At 38.5% G+C, this 23707-nt stretch overlaps 1 protein-coding gene across 2 annotated transcripts in view; it reads left to right on the top strand.

The window, feature by feature from the left end:
• Positions 1 to 23707, top strand: part of Metap1d (methionyl aminopeptidase type 1D, mitochondrial) — a 99204-nt gene that overhangs the window by 62093 nt on the left and 13404 nt on the right. Inside the window, exons 2-10 of one of the 2 annotated variants that reach the window (XM_042694168.1) lie at positions 1003 to 1160; positions 3352 to 3501; positions 4994 to 5142; positions 5805 to 5847; positions 10063 to 10226; positions 16903 to 17000; positions 18392 to 18439; positions 19347 to 19425; positions 19539 to 19634. In XM_042694168.1, the coding sequence (XP_042550102.1) occupies positions 1003 to 1160; positions 3352 to 3501; positions 4994 to 5142; positions 5805 to 5847; positions 10063 to 10226; positions 16903 to 17000; positions 18392 to 18439; positions 19347 to 19425; positions 19539 to 19617 (968 nt within the window). In that variant the 3' untranslated portion in view covers positions 19618 to 19634. Of the gene's footprint in view, positions 1 to 1002; positions 1161 to 3351; positions 3502 to 4993; positions 5143 to 5804; positions 5848 to 10062; positions 10227 to 16902; positions 17001 to 18391; positions 18440 to 19346; positions 19426 to 19538; positions 19955 to 23707 lie in introns of those variants that run through there. The other variant, XM_042694166.1, reaches the window with a different exon arrangement.

The raw sequence follows: 23707 nt of genomic DNA, 5'->3' as shown, positions 1-23707 counted from the left end.
TAGTGTTGCAATGGGAATACATTTTTTATCCCTCTTTCATTGTGTAACATCACAGGATAAAGTCTGAGGTGATATATTGCTGAGTCAAAAGACATTCATTTAATATTTTGATAGCTATTTCTAAATTTCTATTTTGGTATTTTAGAACCCTATATTTGTTTTCTTTTGTGTTATACCTACATTGTTGCTATTAGGTCTTTATCCATTTGAGCATTCATGATATGAATTTTCGTACAGTGCTTTGATACACAAGAATTTAATACACAGCAGTAATCCTAAGGAGGACAGAAGGGCAGCTGGCAATTTGTGATTCTCCTTCTCCCCCTTCCTTTCTCTCTCTCTCCCCCTCTTCCCCCCCCCCCCCCCCCTCTCTCTCCAGTCCTGAATTTAGTGCCTGGGTACTGAGCTTTTTTATTCAGGGCTAATACTCTATGACTTGAGAGTCACAGCTCTACTTCTGGCTTTTTTGGTAGTTAATTGGAGATAAGAGTCTCATGGGCTTTCTTGCCCAAGCAGGCTTTGAACATCCATTCTCAGATCTTAGCCTCCTGAGTAGCTAGGATTACTAGCGTGAGCCACCAGTGCTCAGCTTGTCTATGATTCTCAAACAAAAAACAACTTTACAGAGTAGAAAACCATCAAAACAATGTTCTAATTTCTAGGGTTATCCTGGACATTGTTGCATAAATTTCCAACAGAAGAATAGTTATTTTTATAGACCTGATGCTTCGCAGATGTTTCTATATGTTTGCTTCCCATTCAGGTAGAGCCTTCCATTGTCTGACGTTTATGTAAACATAGTATTAGCTAATAAATACGCTGTGCTACTATTGTACTAGAACTCAGAATTCTACTCCTTTCCTTCCTGCTTAGGGCTTCTTTTATTTTTATTTTTTAGTCAATAAAAGATTAGGCTAGTGATTTAATTGATAACACTTTTGAGAACAGCACTGTTAGTTTTTCTTTACTATCAAACTTAAAATACATCTATTTCTCATATAGGTTGCCACAGAATTTTCCCTTCACCACTCAGTCGTATCTACTTACACAAGCAATCAAGCAGCCAACAAAGAAGAAATTTCTTTTCCCGGAGACAAAGAGGTATTTCGCACAGTGTAGTTTTGCCAGCTGCAGTTTCTTCAGCACATCCAGTCCCTAAGGTACTGCATTACTTATTACCTGCCTAAGGAACTGTATTCATATTACCAGCTGTTTTTTCCATCAAGATAAAGGCTAACTGTGGAGATGATAAGATTTTGTTTTGTTTTTCTTGAGCTTGAACTTAGGGTCTGAGTGCTGTTCCAGAGCTTTTATTCTCAAGGGTAGCACTCTAACACTTGAGTCACAGCTCTACTTCTGGTGTTTTTGGTGATTAATTGGAGATAAGAGTATCACAGACTCTCCTGCCTGCGCTGGTTTTGAACCATGATCCTCAGATCTCACCTGTGTAGTTAGGATTACAACTAACTAATTACTAACACCTAGTTAACCAGATGATTTTTGCACCTTTTATTCCTTGGCCATTTAAAATCATAATTTTAAAACTTAATTTGTGATTTAAAATTGTGATTTCACAAGTTTTAATATTCTGTAGTTCTAGAACATTAATTTTATAAAATAAAGTTCTGAGCATACAACTGATTGAAACTTTAAAGTTCTATCATGAAATTTGCTATTAAACGTTTACCATTTAATAGACATTTATAGTTTCTGACTTTTTTAGGGGAAATTTGACTATAAAATTGGGCTCAAAAGAGATTATTTGAAACTAATACACTGGATTGTTTTTAGACCTGATGTTATACTTTCTGTGTTATTAATGCTCCATGTCATTAATACTCCTTTAGAGTAAATTAAACACCTTGATTTTTTTTCAGTGATTGAACTCTGAGAGAGAAATAAAAAGTCTCCATTTTCCAAAATGCAATATAAAAGAGATGTGTGGGTCATTTTGGAAGAAAGAGAATAGCATATGTGTGTGTTTGTGTGTGTGTTACAAAAAGAATTCTACCTGATTTCTACTAATATGTCTTCTTTATAGTGAATCAAGATTAACTATGTTATATCTCCTAAAAGTGAGTGGTCCATTTTTGTAATGAGGACTTGTGAGGCAGAAGGGTGACTAGAACTCAGAGTATATTCCTGGCTTGGCTAAGGCCTGATTAATCATAAATTGTCATTATTGTTCCTTAGTATAAAAGAAAAAAAAGACATCTCTGCCTAGGTAAAGTGAGTTTTAGACATTTTAATGGCATATCAGTAGTCCCTCTGGCTGCATTGTAACCTTACCAGATCATGGAGCAGAATGAAGATAAGAACGTAGGCTGTTTGGGAGAGACCAAGTGATGTGTAGACATTGGTGGGGTAGCTGTTCTTCCAGTGCTAGGCAGGTCCATTACCTGAATGAGAAAAGCCTCTCTGAACAAAAGTAAAATCATAAAATCCAGCATGAAACTTTGTATGATGTTTTCATCTAATAGTGTGGTCCTCATCCTCATCCTGTCCCAAACTGCTGTGTAGCCTTACTGTTTCGTATTTTGTTCAACAATACTTAGGTATAGTTATTATAAACAACTTATTAAGGGCTGTGTGAAACCTTGGGGCTGAAAGAAGCTCTGTATGTAAGACAGTATTTTCTAAATACTGCCAGTGGGTGTAAGGAAGTGGATGGTCTACAAGAGTGATCTGGATCGAATGTTTTGAGGGTTCTTTCTTTTTTTTCTATTTAGGGCTCTATTTGTTTGTTGCTGAAGCATCCTGGGTAATTTTTTTTATGTATTTGAGGGAAGAAAAAAAGAATAGAAGGCTTTTTTGTTTTATCATCTAGAACTCAGTTGAAGTCGGGTTGCCAAGTATAAGGAACGTGTCTGTGTGAAATGCTTTGATGGAAACAGTCTACTTTTCACATATATTCATGGGAGAGGGTATTGGGAGACATATCTTGCACAAATTTTATCTTTGTGTTGAGAAAGTGCCTCCTAATTAACCATTTGGCAGATTGGAAACTCGGTGGTCTTTTCCATTCGTGATGATATGCTTCCAACAGGGTTGGGTGGAAGAAGAAAAGAAAACTACTATTTGTTTTGACCAGAAGTCTACTTCAGTCAAATTTGACTCAAAGCATGGTGAGGTTAATAGACCATCCAGAAGCAGCACGAACAGGCAATGTTAAGTTCAAAAGGGCAAGGGAAGGAACTGGGGGCAGCCTGGAGGGTCTGTTGTACTGGCTTTGGAGGTCGGTGCTCCGGCAGGAAGGGCAGAGCTCCATGAAGCAGGAGGCTGTGTCCGAAAAAATGATCCCATTGTCATGCCCTGGGTTCTGATCTTCATTTTCAATCCTTTTTCCACAAGCACATAAAGAAGCCAGACTATGTGACGACAGGCATTGTACCCGACTGGGGAGACAGCATAGAAGTTAAGAATGAAGATCAGATTCAAGGGCTTCATCAGGCTTGTCAGCTGGCCCGTCATGTCCTCCTCCTGGCTGGGAAGAGTTTAAAGGTGGCGTCTTACCAACCTTCAGTGGGACTTTCATAAGAGACCACTAACATTGTTCTTTTTCTCTCTTTCTCTTAAAACTTCTTTGGGACACATCTAATTTGTTTTTTATTTTAAAAATTAAGGATTCTTGGAGTGGGAGAAAAAGTTTTTTTTTTAATTATAAGTTATATGTTCATTCAAGAGGTAACTTCAAATCCAAATTTAGTTTTAACTAGCAGAATTCTAGGATAGAATTCTAGGTTAAATCAACCAATACAAGTTGATCAATGGCAGACAGCTTTGACTTTTGTCCTTTGCCTATAGCTTCTGTTTTTTTTCCTGAACTATTTCTGTGTGTCTGAGGAATTGGTCTAACTTGTATTTACCTCTTATTTTATAACAAGAGATCACACCAGATGCACAAATCTATAGGTAATATGGCAATATTATTTACAACCATCCTATACACGATTTAGTTCTTTCATAATAATCTAAAACAAAGTACTATCATAAAAGAAAATATAGATATACTTTTCAATAAGTGGACAGAATTTAGGAAGATGAAAATCATTACAATGTAATCTATATAATAAGTTTGTTATAGCAGCATAACTAAATATAATGTGAATGTAAAATGACAGAAATTATTGAGTAAATATGTTAAATAAGAGATTAGATTTTTGTTTTAGAATTTTTATAATTTATGATGTATTTCATGGATATATTTTTCATTTACTTGTAAAACAATTTCAGAGACTGGGGTTAGCTCAATAGTAGAATACTTACCTAGCATGTGTGGGGCTCTGAGTTTGATCCCAGCAACACACAACACACACACACGCGCGCGCACGCGCGCATGCACGCACGCACACACGCACACATATTTAATTTTCCCTGTTTAGAAGTAATTAATTACCCTATAGTAAGGGGGACCTTTTTTAAAAAACACACACACATTTAGTTAGCAAAAAAGAAATCAAAAATAGGGAAAATCAAATCTTTATGAAATATAGCAGAATCAGTTTTCTAAATGATGACCCATAATCTCCATGTCATTGCTACAAACCCATGTAATGTTTCACTGAGAGAAAAAGATGTGAGTTGACCTATTTTTCAAGCCTTATCTAAACTGAAATTTCCTTTGAGCATTGATTTATTTGTTTCCATTAGCCAGAACACTAACCAGGAAGAGACAGGAGTTGCTGAAGAACATATTGCTGAAATCTTCATGCTACAAATGAGTCATTTAATGACTCACAAAAGATTTAGAGGAGCCTAGAGTTTAAAAAAAAAGTTCTAATTCCTAATAGTGTGTTTACCACCATATACCTAAATGATCATCAGAAAACACAATTGAGGATGGTAACACTGGTCATAATTAATTACAGTGTTATGCCATAAGCTCATCATAATTAATTTATACAATCTCACATGGAAGTGTCATTATAAGCATAGTCAAAAAAATACAGGGATTGTCTTCAACTGTCACTACACAATTTCTTTTATATTTTAGGTTGATATGACAACCGAAGAGATAGATGCTCTTGTTCATCAGGAAATCATCAGTCATAATGCCTATCCCTCACCTCTAGGCTACGGAGGCTTTCCAAAATCTGTTTGTACCTCTGTAAACAACGTGCTTTGTCATGGTATTCCTGACAGGTATCCATTTTTAGTAACATACTGTTCCTTTTGGAAATAAAACATAAAACTAAGATCTATAGCATATGTTGAAATGTACTATAGTTCAGTGAAACCCACCTGCAACTTTTGAAGTCAATTATGATAAAGAATGTTTTGCTTTGAAATAAATGTAATATGACTATTTAATGTTTGTTAACCCACAGTGTGATCTACAAAAGTAGTAGTTCTGCATTATCTCCTTTACTTTCAGTTTTTGCAACTTAAGAGATAAAATTCAGTGTAGGCAAATTGTTGTTATCAACTGTCATTGTTCCTTTTTATAAATTTAACGTAACTAGTAAGTATTTTTTTTCCTAGCACTAGGAATCAAACCCAAGGCCTTGCAGATGCTAAGGAGGTACTCTACACTGAGTTTAGTCTTAAATACATACTTTGAAAGAACGGTCACTTCTTAAACAATGGCAATATGTTCTTTTCATATCCTACTTCTAAAATGTGGTGTAAGTTATATAAGATAAAGGTCAGATACACTTTCTCATTTATTCCTCCTTCACTCCAGATTATTGCAACTCATTGAGCTTGTTATAGTAATCATTAGTTATTTATCTTTATATTCCTTTTATTGAGATCTGCCTATCACCATATTTGTTTATCACAATTTTTTTCTGTTTATGTTTTAGTCGACCTCTTCAGGATGGAGATATTATCAACATTGATGTCACAGTGAGTAAATCATATAAAAAATAGTCTTTGATCACCTTCAGAATTGCTAGTAGCAACAGGAAGAAGTGGATTGAAAATGTGAACTGCACTGGTAGAAATGCTGTTTACTTCTAGCCCCAGACGCAAGCAGCTGGTTTCCTTTTTTGTCTTTAACTCTGTGTTTATTCCAAGTAAACTCAGGCCTGACTTGAATTTAGGGCTGGAATCAGATGCACTGAGATCAATGTTGGCCTAAGTGAAATGTCAACCCAATCCTGCTATGTGTCATGTTTTTGAGAAGGTGTAATTGTTATTGATCCACTGTGTAGTTAATGCAGAGCGCCATAGCACTGGGCAGCTGGTGAAGCTAGATATGTATGAGATGAGCTAACACGAAGAAAGCCAGCATTTCTCCTTCACTCTGCCAAGATTGATCTTCCTCTTCCTGCTGATTTTGAGTGGGGCCTGTCATTATCTTACTCTGTCATTAGGGGCTACATTGGCCTGTGTGTCAGTCTATTTGGACAGCAACTCTTTTGCTAGCAGTGTTCCCTAGATTTATTAAAATCCCTGAAGGTAACATTGTGTACCATTTATGGTATAGAAAGCCTTGAGCTCAAAACATACAAGCAGAGTTGTTTTCTCTCTAAACTGAAGTTTTCACTGAATAATTAGTGTTTTTTCTTTGAAATAACAAGCCTCAGTAGTTTAACATAGGGACTTCCAATTATATAAGCTACACTCTTTTCTAATTTTTGTAGTATTTCACTATTCTCGGACTTGGATCACTTGTGTTCATTTGATTATAATTTTTAATAGTACCTTTGGATTCTGGAGATTATAAATAAAATCTGTACAGTTAAGATTAAAAGACTTTAAATAAACAAAATGTAAACATTAATAAGAACTGTTTGTGATCAGTGCCATTCAAGGAATAAAGTTTTTATGAATGAGGAATTTTTTAGTATTTTAATATCCATCTATGTAACTTAGGTAAGAATGAGGAGATGGAAATAGCCATCCAGTAGTTGAATTCAGTCAAAATTTTAGTTGTTTAAATTAATTCAACCTTTTTTTCTCATATCAATTTGTACAGGATATAGGTAAAGATTCTTTTATTGCTGATATTATTTCCTGTGTCATTTTGTCCTATTTAGAATAAATGAACATTTGTTCTACTTATCCTATTGATATCTTCCCAATCAGAATCACTTAAGGCTTTTCACTGAAGTGTGTCAGAAATAAAAATTTTCCTAATATATTTTTAGTTTATACTGAATCTGATTTTAAGGTTTTACATTTATCATCTCCCATAGTCATCTTCTAATAAAATATTGAAGCTTGAATGAAATGGACACAATCTTCAAAAAATGTATAAACAATTTCATATTTCTTTCTCTTGGGGGAGGCAGTACTGGTGCTTGAATTCAGGGCCTAGCTGCTGTTCCCTAGCTTTATCTATCACTCAGGGCCAGTACTCTTCCTCTTTTTTTGGGGGGGGGGGTGGGGGGTCCGGTCCTGGGGCCTGAACTCTGGGCCTGGGCTCTGCCCCTCAGCTCTTCAGCTCAAGGCTAGCGCTCTACCACTTGAGCCACAGCGCCACTTCCAGCTTGTTTCTTTTTGCTTATGTGATGCTGAGGAATCGAACCCAGGGCCTAAGGCATAGCAAGGCTAGCACTGTACCACTGAGCCACCTGCCCAGCCCAGTACTCTTCCTCTTGAGCCACATCCCCACTTCCAAATTTTGGTGATTAATTATGGACTTTACTGCCTGGGATGACTTTGAACTTTGATCCACAGATCTCAACCTCCTGAGTAGCTAGGATTACAGGCACAAGCCACTGCTAACAAACTAAATTTCTTATGAATTTTTGTTGTTGCTGTTATTGATCATGGGGCTTGAACTCAGGGCCTAGATGCTGTCTCTGAGCTTTTGTGCTCAAGGCTAGCACTCTACCACTTTGAGCCACATCTCCACTTCAAGTTTCGGAGTAATTTATTGGTGATAAAATTCTCATAGATTTTTCTGCCTGAGGTAGCTTTCAGCTATAAGCCTTAAATCTCAGCCTCCTGAGTAGCTAGGATTACAAGTGTGAGCCACTGGTGCCCAACTGAAATATTTTTTAAACCAAAGATTTCTGTTACCAAGTCCTAACTTCTTGCAGAAAAAACTCATTACATTTTACTGATATTTATGTCTAGTATGTATCATAAGAAAATGGATTTTCTTCAAGGTTAATTTTTTTTAAAAAAGACAATGTGGGTCATAGTAGTTGTTCAATAAATACTTATTTACATTTTTTTTCGGGTGATCCAGTCGTGGGGCCTGAACTCTGGGCCTGAGCGCTGTCCCTCAGCTCTTCAGCTCAAGGCTAGCATTCTACCCCTGAGGCCCTGGGTTCGATTCCTCAGCACCACATAAGCAAAAATGAAAAAGCCGGAAGTGACGCTGTGGCTCAAGTGGTAGAGCACTGGCCTTGAGCTGAAGAGCTGAGGGACAGCGCCCAGGCCCAGAGTTCAGGCCCCACAACCAACAAAAAAAATAAAATTAAATAAATAAATACTTATTAAATGAAAGACAAACAAGAATACTTTGTGGAAACAAACAGTAGTTACAAATGACTACCTCAGACTTTAAAAAATATTGTATTCCATATGTATTGATTAAAGTAGTCAGTTTGAAAGGTACCAAAAAGGAATATGAGATAGCAAATTTTAAAAAATTATAGTGATATATTTTTACTTCAAATAAACAGGTTTTGGTTTGCAGGCATGTCTTAGGTGGTAGAGTACCAGCCAATATGCAAAAGCAAGCATCAGATACTAAGTTTGAGTCTCAGTCTTAGACAAAAAACGTCTCATAGGTCTAGAGGCATGGTTCAATTGGTAGAGCACCTGCCTAGCAAGTACAAGGCCCTAAACCAGTACCATGAAAGAAGGAAGGAAAGGACCCCCTCAAAATGGTTGCATAAACATTCAGTTAACATTTTTTCTGTAATACTCTTAAATTAGCAAACTTTATATTCTTGTATATAAAATCAAAACTTATACTTTCCTGTATTGTAAAGGACTATAAGTGGAAAATTGTATATAAAAATTACCTCTATTGGAAGGAAACTAAGACAGTTCGATATAGTAGTGAAAATACTTGAATAAAAGCAACAATATGTTACTTTAATTTGAATCTACCTCCATATTCTTTCACCAAACAAGTTTCTTATCTGAGCCTGTTACCTAACAACCTGAAAATCATTTAATTTAGTATTAAAATAGTTGGAAAACTCAGATAATTATATTTTTAATTAATAGTTTCTGAATTCTACTTTATGAGAAAACTGTAAAAATAATTAGGACAAATTTATGCAAAATGTAAATACCATGCTACATCCAAAGACTAATATATTGTTCATCAGTCCCTCTGCCTTTCGTATTTATTATAGTGTTTCAGAATCATTGATTTTTTTAAAATAATGAATCTGATGTCTTTCAAGATACTGTAGGAATTATGAATCATTGAAGACCAATAAAATTATACCTTATGTAATGTTACATTTAAGCCTGTTTTGTTATGTATTGATTCTTTTTAAAAAATCCATCTACAGTGGGTTTTTTTGTTAACATTCTGCTCTCTGGAATACCTGGAACACTTGATTAAGATTTCATCTCTCTAGACGTAGAATTTTTCTGTAACATTGCTCATTCCTACACTTCAAATGTTGCAACTAAATTATCCTAACATCCATTATAATGCTGACATGTCATTTTATTTCTTCTTGTCATTATGTATCACTTCCAAATATAGAACTGGTAAATGAAAGATCATGTAAATCTTCATGGTACTGAAGAAACTTTTAATATGTTAAATACTTAGTTTTCTAGATCTATTGTAATTGTAGGTCAAGATACTGTGATCACTAATTTTTGTATGTATAGTTTTGACTTCCTCAAAAACAAAATGAAGAATCAAGATGTTACAATAGTATTGCTAGTCATAATGATGAAATAGCAATGCTAATCATGTTTTTGCTTTTATTAGCAACAACATATTCTTCAGTATTGTTGAATAACTTCATCTTTTACATTGCACTGAGGTCTCACTATACAGTATGTAGACAAATGAACAACAATTCTGGAAATGTAAACACATGAATTTATTAAATACATACATGAACACTATATATACTTAGACTAGATTTTTAAGCATAAATGTATTTTAAATTTTCTGCCTGTATTCAGGTCTATTATAATGGCTACCATGGAGACACCTCGGAGACATTTTTGGTGGGCAATGTGGATGAATGTGGTAAAAAGTTAGTGGAGGTTGCCAGGAGGTGTAGAGATGAAGCAATTGCTGCTTGCAGAGCTGGGGCCCCCTTCTCTGTAATTGGAAACACAATCAGGTAAGCCTTATACTGACAAGTAAAGGGAGGGTTGGCAAATGGTACAAAGGTTATTGGTGGCTTGGTATAAAGTTGATGACATGTTTTATGATTCAGAACCATCATTTCAGTCTGATATCAGTAGGTGAACTGCCAGACTGCAATATTGTTCTGTGGGCTGAAGGAAAAAAAAAGAAAAAGATTTTTAAAAAGTGAATTATACAGGGTCAGCAGAGAAACTTATTGAAGCAGCAAGCAAAACTTATGCTGCTCTTGTTTTAGCTTGACATGTTTGGTCTGTGATATTCTTTACTCAAAAACACACCAAATATGAAATACAGTACCTAAGAAGGGGCTGAAGCATCCCGACCCATTGGAGAGTAAATACGAAAAGCTAAGTTTTACAAGAAAATGAAGTAAAGTATGAAACAGTTTTTATCTATGATACAAAGATAAAAAGTATTAACTCAGGCAATCCTTACCTTTCAAATTAGATTAGCAAATAGCCTAAAAGAGTGGTCTTCTGTCTTTTGGAGGGGGTGGGAGGGGTGGGGAGGCATTGTTTATTTTCTACACAGTATCCTATGTTTGTTTTTTGAGTGTATGTATGCCTATTTTCTGAATTCAAGACTTTTCTTTATAATCTGTTACTTTTATTCAGGCTTTTCTTTCCCTAAATGTTGTGAAGTTGCCATGTAAAATATGTGTTTTCATTTAAAAGTAACACATTTTGTTAAAAGATGATCACATCAGTACCCTTTCAAGTACTGTTCTCATTAATTTGAACCTTTGAACACTTCCCATTTGTCCAAAGGATGGAGAGCTTAGTCACCTTGAAAAGATGCTGCCTCTTTCTGCATACGCCTTCAAATACTTTAAGAAAAAAGGCAGTAAAATATCAGTTAAATGTATTTATGGCTTTAAAAATATTGTAACAGTGTCTGAATCAAACTTTAGTAAAATCTCTTTGGGTTTTATCCGAGAAGCTTTTATTGAAGACTTTGAACAAAATTGTGTTTTTGACAGTTTTAAATTATAGGCTAACTAGCCTGGGAAAAAAGGATAGTGTCTCTCTGTTCTTTCATAGGAAATGTTGAATCAGACCCCTACTGGGAAAAGAAATTTAATGCATATCTCACTATCTTACTGTCCATGAATATAATAGAAATGAATTCAAAATGCAGTTTTATTTTTGCAAATGGGATGAGTCGATAGATGCACCTCATATTTTTGAACACCTAGGGTTCAACAAATTTACTGGTGGTGCTCTTGCATTTTAACAAAATTTATTCTTCAGTAGAAGGGGGCAGAGAACACTAGATTCTTATTCAAGCATTCTATCGAGCTCTGCATTCATGGCTGTGTCTAAAGGGCATGTCAGCCTTTGATTCTCTCTGAGAGGTAATTATCCTTTTCCTGTCACGGAACAACAAATGATAGCTAACTACAGAGGCACATTTGCAGTAGTCACATTCATCAACTGCAGAAAAAAAATTCAATTTAATTGTGCAACACAGCTGCACATGGGCTTTTGAGCATTTCTGTTGTTCTCCCTGTCTCGCTATTCCTCCCTCCAGATCTATTTTTTAAACTTTTTTTCTGGTTATTTTTTCCCCTTTTTGTCTCTTCTTCCATTTTTACTCTCTGTACTTTCTTGTTAAAGTAATTTTCCTTTGTGGCTCTCATTCTTTTTTCCCCATTGAAGGCTATGAATGTAGAAAATTATCACAATTACTCATATAATTGAGCCTCTTTGTAGCAAGTGCAACTCCAGTAGCCTTTCTCCATCATGAAAATGGTTTCATTATAGGGTTTTTCATATTCTCTGACACCATCTACACAGAGGAACAGGCGTGCAGATGAGATGTACTAGGAACAGGCTAGATCAGTAAGGTCACAGTAGGAATAATTAGCTCTGCTATGGAAAGAGCATCTAGGCCTTTTACTGCTACATAAATGTACTGTCCGTGGCTTTTAGTCACAAAAAAAACTTACTAACAAATGGAGCTCCCGCCTACTACTTTGAAAAAAAGATTTGTATCAACACTACAATTTTCCATCATTAAGACTAATAACACAGAGCCTAGTATACATCAAGGGGAATAAAAAGAAAAATCTCACATTCAAGTGGTGGCTGGGTGCTGACCTTTGTTCCCTTTTTTTGTGTACGACTTAACTCTTTACAAAAAAGAGCCACACGCCACACCAACATGCAGGTGAACTCCAGCTAGTACTAGCAAAGCATAGCATTCAGTTGGAAAATCTGATAAATCTCCATGCAGGATAATGCATTTCATTACATATTCACTACATTAATTCTAGCTACATAAAAAAAAAAAAAAGAAGAAGAAGAAGAAGAGTAGAATTGACAGTGACATTGGATTTTAGCTATCTGGATTCAAAGGTCAGTTTTTGCAGAATATGAATTTGCATGAACAAGCTCCTTTGAAAACCAGATCAGTCCCAACAACTGCACATAGAAAACTACGTGGAAAATAATAGACAATGAACTTTTTTCTTTTACCCTAATGCATTTCATTATTTAGATGGTTTATGTCTGCCGCTGATGAGGAAGCTGGCCTCAATTCTAACAAATGTTTCTTCTGATATGTTAAAGCAGTGTTTCTGGGCATCTATTGTTTTTGCTTTTTCTGATGCAGGCAAGATCTTAAGGGTGTAAATAAACAAGTGATATACACCTTTGAGCCAAACAGTACTTCAAATATTTACAGACCAAAGGTTTACAAACATCTTTCAACTTGTTCTTGTTTGTTTTAAGTTATTCACCATCTTTGCATACTCTCCATCTACACTCTGAAATGGACATTCAAGCTTCTTGTTTACTCAAAACCTTGAGATTTCTGCAGGAAAATTGAAATTCTCCTCTAAAACCTAAAGAATAAGGCATTGTCTCTGAAGAAATATCCGCTAAAATAATTTTGTGCAGAGAGTTTTCTCTGTTCCCTTTTGTCTTGTGAGTGATACCTGGTGATCTTTAGGCCATAGTGTTACCATACTCACCATGACTCCACTTATTTTATAATATTTATAATTCTCTGTTTTTAAACTTTACATTATATTATCAGTAGGTGTGAGAATATCATGAATGTGTAGATCCATGCCTCACAAATATATGACAGTTTAATGAAAAATAATTCAAACTTATAGTTGTAAATGTCATGATGAAAGTATCAATAAATGGTTTTTAATGTTTAATTCATAAGTATATGTTTTGATATTAATTTAGAACAATATATAAGGCAGATTTTTAAAAATAATCTCTATTAGATTATGCACATTTAAACAATAAGTGGCTCAGGCAAAATAAGTCATTTTAATGTCATCTGTGATGGATTTTTCTTGACAGCTACTGTAAATTACAATTACACTGCTTCTCTCTGCACATGAAAGTAAGCATTGCAATAAATTATCTTTTATTTCAATCCATCATGTCTGCTTTTCAAAAACAGAAAACCACAAATAAAAGTTCAGCACCATTGTAAGAAAAACACAGTAATTTGTGATCCAGTTTGAAACAAAAAAAATGTAATACTCTTTGGAAAACAGTTGTTGGCTTTCAAAAATATTACTAATTATATGTAAACATTCCTGTCATTACAGGGAATCCTTGGTTTTATGCATTCCTTTATTCAGAAGCTACTAGTTAAGTGAAAAATACATGAAATTAAAGTAAAATTCTATAACTTATTAAGTGCCATTTAAGATCCTTGATTAGAGATGTGACCCTTTGGAGATTAGTGTTGCTTATAGAATTCATGTAAAAATGGCAACAAAGCTATTTCCACATGCATTTTCATATCTTTATGAGAACATGTACTTAAACATAGTACTCCTCTGCCCTCTTGGGGAATATATTTTTAGTCCACATGTTGCTAAAATTATTAAGAAATTGTACTTACTAGACAATACTTTAAATGAGTCCAATTACATCATAAACTGAAGAAAATGATCACAAGAAATTCCTTAAAATAAATTCCTTTTCAAATATAAACTGTAAGTAAAACATGAACTTAATAATACAGTGTAATTGAAAAGTAAGTTAATAAACTACCTTTATATACCTTCTTTCTCTTCTCTTTCCCCCAGCATTCCAAATGAAAGGCTTCAAATCATAAATGAATAGATAGATGCCTTAAAGGATTTGTAGTTACAGGAAATCAGAACCAAAAAGGTAATGTCAGGGGAGTTCATTTCAGTAGATTCCAGCAAAGAGAAGGAAGATTTCATCCATGAAATGTTCAAGGCAAGAAAACCCCATGCTCAGAAATGGGTTGTGGTCCTGTAGTAGGCTGATATTGAGGAACAAATGTGGCTCTTCTTGGAAATTCCTGCCTATTCTACTATTTCTACTCTCCCAACAGAGCATGCCATAATTAAGGTGACCAGCCTTTGCTTTCCTGTTAGAAGAGTAGAAGTTGCTGCTACAAGTCACTTGGATAATCAATATGAAGTCCAGTTGAAACCCTACAGTCAGGCAAATAATCTTGTGCTCCCTATGTATCCCAAAATAGTTGAAGGAACATGCTTTTAAATGGTAATTACACATATTAATAAGAGTTGATCTCATTTAGTCCCAGTATGTGTATATTAAAAACGAACTCCCAATCCAAAGGGAATATACTCTGAAAATCGAACAGAGTATATTTTTAGCTTTAGGGAATCAGCATTGAACTGAGAACTCAACCAAGGAACTAAGGAAATTGTTCCTGTTCTTTTTCTCTTTTTACATGGCTGTGAAATCCCCTAACCTTTGAATCCATGACACATAGATTCTATGATACTCCTGTAACCAGAAGTTCCAGCAGGACCCCAGGAGTAAATTGTTGTAGGAGAATGCACTCAGATATCTTTAGCCACCTAGTAATTGCACAGCTTCTTTTATAAAGAGGAATAAGAGGTATGATGGGGGGAGGGACTCCAAAGGTTTTCAGAGTGGGCTTTCTTCCTCTCCTCTCATCGGAAATTAAAATGAAGATTGCCATTGTAACACACATATAAGATGTAGCTGTGATGCCTGCCAATCAGTTAGGTCCTTGGGGGGAGAAAAAAACCCTAGATTTTTTTTCTTCAGAAAAGAAAATAGAATAGTTTTTATTGAATGCTTTTTGAAACACTGAGGTTTGTTGAGCCTGAACTAACACAATTTATAGGTTTAGGGAGCAGTTATTCTTTTAAGAAAAAAAAAAAGCAATCTAGACTATAATGGCTTACTTAATCATCTCTCTTCCACCCTGCATCCACTCTCCATCCTCAGTTTCAATTCAGAACTTGTGTGGAACAAATAAAAACACCTTAGAAAAGATTTTGTACCTCTTGCCCAAAGTGTAGCTACCCACAGAAATAATAGTAAGTTAAAATACAACTTAAGGAATAAAAACATGGATTTATTCCTGTCCTCGATGTATGCATAACATACCTATTTCGGCACTATCAGCGACATCAAAAGTAAATCTCAATGAGAAATTGCTATCTGCTGGTTATAGTGACATCCTTGTCTAAGTGAAGATATCTTACAAATCTTAGTATTGTTAAAAAATGTTTTTAAAAATTAATCCAGGCATGGTGATACATGACTGTGATCCCAGCAGGAGGATCACAAGTTCAAATTTGGGTTACACCCTGAGATTGTCTCAGTAACAAAAGTTTTAAAAAGTGCATATGGCAATGAATGTCCACAAAGCTGCTGGCTAAAAGGGTTCATGTTAAACCTAGAATCTGCTGGCAACTACTTCATCCATATGGAAATATAAATCATTAGTGATTTATAATGTGTAAATCTAGTGTTCTCAGGAATCAATATATTACCCCAATTTCAACACACACTTTTCAGCCTTGTAGATGTTTTTAGGTGGAATTCTATATGCTAGATTTTATTGAAAACATTTATATCCTAAATAACTAATGAAGCATTTAGAACCTGGAATCAGCATTAGCATCTCATAAACATAGTGATTAAAAAAACATTCTTTATGAATTTTGTTAATGGGGTAGGTCTTGAGTAAAACTCCAAAGCAATCAAAAGTTTTGGAATGTTTCAAGAATATTAAGGAGTAACACTGATCAAGGTACATTGCACTCATAAATTAACACATTGAATTAAAACCCTTTTGTACAACTAAAGATTTAAAAAGTCATATTAACAAAGCAGACTTGATCTTTTCTGTTTTGTGTCTATAAAATGTAAAATATTTTGAAATAGATCAGAAGAATCCATAGTAGAAAGTCATATTTGTACATTGTAATTTTCTTCTGTTTAGTTCCCAAATTAGTAGTAATTGCACAGTAATTTACCTATAAAGCTGTAAAATAGCAGGTAGGTTTTATTGTCTGCATTATCCACATATATCTTAAATATATAAAGATATGTCTGTATAATCTATGCTTTTATGTATACATATTCATTTCTTATCTAAAAATGACCAAAGCTGTACTAAGTGACTCAAACTACATGGCTAGTTATTTACATGGCTACTTAATTCATATATCCAAAGGGAGTTGCTAATAATAAGTATTGGCAAAATTAAAATTGTTCCAGAATAAAGAAAATGTTAATGTTATCTGACTCTAAATAGAATTTGTTTTTCTTTTTCAGAGAATATTTTAAAGTGACTTTCTTTTTATCTTAGTATGCATTACAAACATTTAATTTAGGTAAATATCTGTGGTTACTTCAAAGCCATATAACTCATCAGAATGGTTTACAAGTCTGTCCTTATTTCGTGGGACATGGAATAGGATCTTATTTTCATGGACATCCAGAAATTTGGCATCATGGTAAGAAACTCACTTTGGAAGCTCTTTTGATAAGATAGCTTTCTTTGCTCCTAAAGTTCTTCCTCTCACTCAGAATCCACACTCTCATGTATGTACAGTTGTCTGTTTGCAAGTGTGAGCTATCTACAAAATTTAGCAATATATTACTATGCTACCAGATTAGAGCCCAGCAGTTTCAATCCCCAAATAAGGTTTATTTTTGCATTTTTGTTTTCTCCTGAAAGGTGCATGACTGCGAGACACAGGGAATATTTGTCTAGAAAAAGTTACTGAAAACCACACGTCACTTCCAGCAGCATGCACATATGACTGTTTCAATCTTCTTTTTCTTTTTTTTTCTGGGGTGTGTGTGTGTGTGTGTGTGTGTGTGTGTTTGCAAAGCTGAGGACTGGGCTCAGGGCCTTGTACTTGCTAGGCAAGTGCTTTTCCACTGAGCTAAATCCCCAAACCATGCACATATGACTGTTTTCTGTTTTCCTATCCTCTTTTCTAATACTGACTGTTGTGGTTAAATTTCATTGCATCCTACACTGCGTTGACAGCTGGTATATTTAGCAGCATGTACTTTTCAGTGATTTCTACATTATGCCCACCCTTGTATTCCTTCCTAAGAATCTCCTGTTTTTCACTGCTTGGGTGTGCACCTACAATGAGAAGGCAGGAGTGGCCCCTAAGGAGTGATAGGATATGGGTTAAAGTAGGAACCACCTACATGGAGGAGTCCCAAATGGGGTGTACATTCAGACAAGGACCAAACACCAGGAAAGATGGCAAATGGCCATCTTTCTAGGCCAGGTACTGCCTAGAACCCTCTCTAGAGATCCAGTAGGATAAAATCTCTTTAGGCCAAAGAGCTCCACCTGAGGCAGCTCAAAAGCAGTAGAGATGAGATATTGCAAAGGCCTGAAGAGCCATGTACCCCCACCCACTGCCAGTGCCTTGAGTTATTTGAGGATGGAGACCCTGCCTTCCGCTCCAACCTGACTTTTCTTTGCATCTTTCCCCAAGACATTACTTTTTGAGGCAGAGGTGAGGCAAGGCCCAGGACCAACTGGGACCAGGGAGCTAGTAGCAGCTATCCTGGGGAACATCAGAGGCAGAGGAGAGGAATATCTACAGGCACATGACATCCCCAGACTGCTCTTACCAGGCCTTGGCATGCTGCTAGGGAGTGGAAGACTTGACTCAGAGCACTGGTACTACAAAGGCAGAAGATTGGGAGTCTTTTTCTAACCCTTAGGGATTAGCCAGTAGTCTAGAAGCCTAAAAGAAAATAAATGACAAATCTTAAGGCAGTCCATCTTCCCTGATTGTTGCCGTCTTTCCTTCTTTGGTTCGTATCACAGCCCCCTATATATATATATATATATATTTTTTTTTTTTTTTTGCAGCGAATAACAATGATCTACCCATGGAGGAGGGCATGGTATTCACTATAGGTAAATACAGGGGCTCCTCTTCAGGGTGCTGGGGCTCCTGGGTGGAAACTTGTACTGGCCTAAGCCTTCAATACTGCAAAGGACTAATACAGCCAATCAGCATAATGAAATAATTTGGATGCATAGTAAATCTGATTAAATAATATCCTCAAGCCCTATCTTCCTAAATCAGATACTTACTGACACATTTAGAAGACGGCAGCCATCCAACATCTAATTCTGTTACCAGAGTAATGTGTTTGTTTTTTTGTTTTGTTTTGGTTTTTTTTTTTTTTTTCATTAACACCCAGTAACTAGAGGCGATTATGTCCCTTGCTCCCTGTCAGCAAGTGGCATGTGCTCTCTGGGAGACAATTCCTGGCTGATCTGGTGATTGGTATCACCACCAAGTTCCAATCACTTAGGGCCACAGAGGCCTCCATATTTCTGACTGTGGGACTTAATGGAGAAGCAATTAGAGTGAAATAAGAAAATTGTTATTTGCTGATTAATGAACATTTTAAGCATGTTTTTAAAATTCAAATATTTTTTAAAACTGACTAGTATTTATAAGAGGGACTGATGTTTGGGTGGTTATTATCCACAGGGTCCTAATTAAGGCTTGATTAAAATGCCCTTCTGTCTCTAAAAAATTATGAACTAGGCAACTTCATACATTTTTTTTAATGCCGTAGCATTTCCTCTTCCTACTGTTTAGCTTGTAGTATTCTATGTAAGCGGCATCAATTATCAGCCCTTGCAAGATGACAACAAGAACCCGTGGGTGAGACACTTGAGAGGAGGAGGGGAAACCTCATTCCTCCCCTCTCTCCCCGCCCCCTTCTCTTTTTGGTACTCAACCGAAACAATGCTTGGCATTGACAAGAATCGGATGGGGTCACTGCAGTAAACATTTTCCTTCTTACAGAGCCAATCATCACCGAGGGATCCACTGAATTTAAAGTCCTGGAAGATGCATGGACTGTGATCTCCCTAGACAACCAAAGGTGTTTGCTCTCTGCTTTGCTGGTTTGGAAAGGGAAGGTGGGTCGGACACCAGGCCGGGCGCAGAGAGCTCCTCTCTGCTCGCTTGCGTCCTGACTGCTGCCTTGTGTTTCAGGGCCGCCCAGTTCGAGCACACAGTTCTCATTACGTCGCATGGCGCGAAGATCCTGACCAAACTGTCCCACGAGGCCTGAAAAGCCTCTCGAAGGCTGCAGAGGCTCCCCTCCTCGCCCCCCTCCCCTCCACCAATTGCCAAAATCTTCTAGAAACGAAGGAGCAGCAGGTCGTTCTGTGACCTCCGTAGTATCCGGTAGTGTCTTGGGGAAAACCGGGTGGGCATGAGGAGTAGAGCCATGGGAACTAAGCAACTTGGGAAAGATGGGTCGTGGCGCCGGTTATGGAAACCCGTCTGGAGAGGCATGATGGTGCCTTCCTCTGGGAGCGCGGGAGCTCCAGGGTAGCAGTTTTCCTTTTCCCTTGTTAGTGAAAGGTGAATGAATTAATAATAATAAAAATAACCTCTTAAACTCACTGCGCCTGCTTTCCTTGCGTCTGACACTCCTGAGGGGAACTCGGGGCTTGCCGTCAGGTGGGCTTAGTTTTGGAGTCCCTGAACTTTTACCCACGCGCGCTCCCGCACCGAACAACCCGAACTTGTTAGCTGAATTTTTTAAGTCTTCATTCCTCCTTGTAGATGCCACGTCGGCCGGCCCCGAGGGCGCTTCCGAAGGCCAGCACTTGCTCTCAGGACAGCCCCTGGGTTCATTTCCCCCTTCATCACGGTTTTCCCATGAAAGATGAGCCCGACAACAGAAACAGTGATTACATTTTCCTGACATGCATACCGGGCCTGGCCCTTCCGCAAGGTTGTATTACTTTAGAAGCTTAGACTTTCTCGGTTCCCCCCGGACCCCCCCCCACCGCCCCCCCCCCCCATTAACTTTAAGACCTTCCTTCTAGTCCCCACCCCCTCCAACACGCACGCAGGCTCGCACCCCGAATTCCAGCTGCAACCCTCCACTGGCCCAGATGTGAATATCAGACAGATTAGCGAGGTCCTCTAGTCCCTAAACTGACCTCTCCTGGACTAAGTCTCTTGGGGCCGGCGCCTAGCCCTCTGCACCGGCAGCAAAGATCAACGCAGTTCAGAAACACAAAGGATCCCAGACAGAAGACCAGGGCCAAGCTGGCCAAGCCAGCTCCAACTTGCTTGAGAAGCAGAAATCCACCTCCACCCCGCTTTCCCAAGGCTTATTTCTGCCCAGAGTACCCCTTCCTTCCCTGGCGCTTCTCTCCTGCACCTGTTCACACCTGGCTCAAGGGCGGGGCGGGGCAGGGCGGGGCGGGGCGGGCCCTCAGGCGGTCTCTCAGGAAGCTCTTCACGGGGTATGGTTTGTGGAACAAGTTCAATAAGAGTGTCCCCGAAGTCAGCAAATGAGTGTTAACCCTTGTTTATACTAAAGTGAGGCCATCAGCTAAATAGATTTCAGGCTCATGAGTCAAGGACATGTGGGCACCTGTAGTTGCCAGGACACATGAGGTCTGTGGATCTCCAGCAGGAGTTAGCTCATCTTTGTGACTCCGAAGTGAAGGGCCTGAGAAACCAAGGACAATGAGCAGACTCAGAAAGACAATGAGTTTGAACTCAGGACTCTGCGCAGCCATTCCCCAACCCTCCAACTCATTTCTCCAGTACAGGAATGTAGAGTTTGGGACAGAGGTGATTCTGCTTCTAGTAAATCTGAGAGCTGGAAAAGATAAAGGAGAGATTGAGGTTTTACAAGACCCATGGATAAACTTTTAGGCTTTCTGGAGTTAGCTGAGTGAAGTCTGCTGCCAAGTAACAAGTCCTATTCCCTGGAGGGAAACAGGGCCCAGCTGGCCCTGGAAGATGTTTGCCAGAGAATGACTTCACTTGTCTCCTAGAACAATCAAATTGCAGCGATTAGTGCAGTATCTTTATCTGCAGATCCCTTTACTCCCAGCTTCCCTAAGGATAGCTTTCTGAGGACCACAGGATTTTACAAGCTACTGGGGTAACACGCTCAATTATTGTGAGGTAGAAGTGTTTGGGAAAGGTATATAATCCTATTCAACTGACTGACATACATGTGTATATATTTGTGTGTGTGCATATATGCATATATATGTGTATATATATGTTCATTACTGTCAATACTCAGCAGCTCTGTAGGAAACAAACTTGAATTGGAATGAACTTTGTTTAACATTCTTTGAAGTTGAGATTAGGAAATAAAACCTCCTTTAGTCTATGCCTCCTTTCCATCTGGCAGCTGAACTGACCTAAAAAACTTAACCCAGAACCACAGGGATTCTAACTAAGCAGGGGTATGTTAATACCACCAAAGCCACCACTTGGTCCTAAGAAGATTCTAGTAAGCGCTACCTAGAATCGCAAACCGCAAACCTTCAGGACCAATGGGAGAATTGCTTCCTCTCATAGTTGGAACAGGTAACCCTCTAAGCAAACGGGCATTTTAGAATAGATGTCGCCTCGTAGGGTAGGGTGATGGGAGGAATCCACTCAGGCCTCACAGAGCGAAGAATGCACATTGAGAAGCTAATGCCAGGTTGCACTGGTTGAGCCCAGGGCCTCGGCTCAGCCATGTCCTTACACCTGCTTCTTTCTCTGCGTTAAGACATCTTGGTGGTGCTCCCTCACCAACGCGCAATTCAATTCTACATTAAGCCAAGACTGAAACCTGATCGGGACGAATCTCGTGCGGGACACTTTTTCCCCAAGACCCAACCAGGTCCCCTGCACCGCGAAAGTAATAACCCTCCCCTTTTAAGACGTGGAAGGACGAGCACCTAGGACACTGTGGTGACTCGGGTCCCTCTCTCTCTCTCTCTTTCTTCTTTCCCTATCCTGCGCTTGTCTGGGATAAAGCGGCCCCACGCGGCCTGGCCGTCGGGTTTCCTCGCGCCTGGTCCTGAGCTCCAGGAGACACTAGTCCCGCTTTCCCGGCCCCAACCTCTACCCTACACCCGCCGCAGCGATCACTTACGTAGGCAGGGCCCGAAAGGCGCTGGCGAGAGACCCCAGGCTCTGACCGCATCCGAGCGGCTGTGCTGGGCGCGCAGGTCAGCACTCCACTCCACACCCAAAACAGGCTCTAGGAAGGAGCAATTAAAGCCACAAGTGCAACAGGGAAGATGAGCCTAGCGGCTCGGAGAGTTGTCTAGCCGCGGAGTCATTAGTTGGTTGTTGCTACAAAGCCTCATCGTGTGGCACGGTGATTAAGAAGAAGGAAAAAAAAAAAACTCACTTAAGTGTTGGCAAACCCGTTATTGGCCTGAAGGATTTGGGTTGTTGGTGTTTTTTTTTTTTCCTTTTGTTTTTCTCTTTTGCTCCAACCACGCTGCCTGAAGTATTTCTACCCCCAGCATCATGCCCTTAAACCAAAGAAGGGGAATTCTGCAGGCAGGAGCTGTTGCTACAGAAGTTTAAAAAAGAGAACTCCCCCCCTCCCCGCTACTAATATCTGTAACGACAGCACCGATGTAATTTGTTTTGAATGCTCATTTTTTATTGGTGTTCCCTCTGCCAAAATGTGCTTGATTACAGAGGTTTGTCCTGTGATCATTGCACACTCCAGACGGGAGAAGGTGCAGCGGCGAAGGTTCAGCTCAGGCCAGATCAAATCCCGGGCTGTTTAACGCTGAAAGGCTGCATGTTGCTATTAGTGTTAAATATATGGCTAATTATGCGTATGAAAATTAAACATCAGTGTTATGCTAATGGGGCGCCTTCAGCTGCGGATCTGAGCACTTGAGACTACCATTTAATCAAATGAATCAGTAACTAATACATCTGCACGTGTGAACTTTCACAAGATCATTTCCCCGTTCCCGTCACACCGCTAAATTATGAAAGAAATAATTATCAACACTTTCTAATTACCTAACAAAGTAATTTGGGATTCACCGTGGGGCTGGAGAGATAGGGGAACCAACAGCCCCTAGCAGCCAGCGTGGTTTGCGCCCCGGCGCGAGGGGACGGCCGTGTAGCAGTACTGGCATGGGGGGGATGGGGGCCCTCGCGGCTTTTTTGTGAGCTTTTTGCTATATCTAGCACCCCAGAAGACAGAAGGCTGGCTCTTGCCTCTTCCAGCCCTTTCCTCCAGGCCCAGAGGCGCCTGCTTTGACCACTGGAGGTGAGGAAAATCTTGGGCGACAAAGAGAGACCTGTCTAAGCAGAAATACTCTTGCCTCCCACAGGTCTGGTTTTGCTGCGGGTTTCGGTGTCTCCCGGGGACTCCG

This window comes from Dipodomys spectabilis, unplaced genomic scaffold (genome assembly GCF_019054845.1).
Source record: "Dipodomys spectabilis isolate Male_0828 unplaced genomic scaffold, ASM1905484v1 ptg000174l, whole genome shotgun sequence".
Lineage (NCBI taxonomy): Eukaryota > Metazoa > Chordata > Mammalia > Rodentia > Heteromyidae > Dipodomys > Dipodomys spectabilis.
Note: the sequence above shows the minus strand (reverse complement) of the source record. Positions and strands in the feature narration are given on the sequence as shown.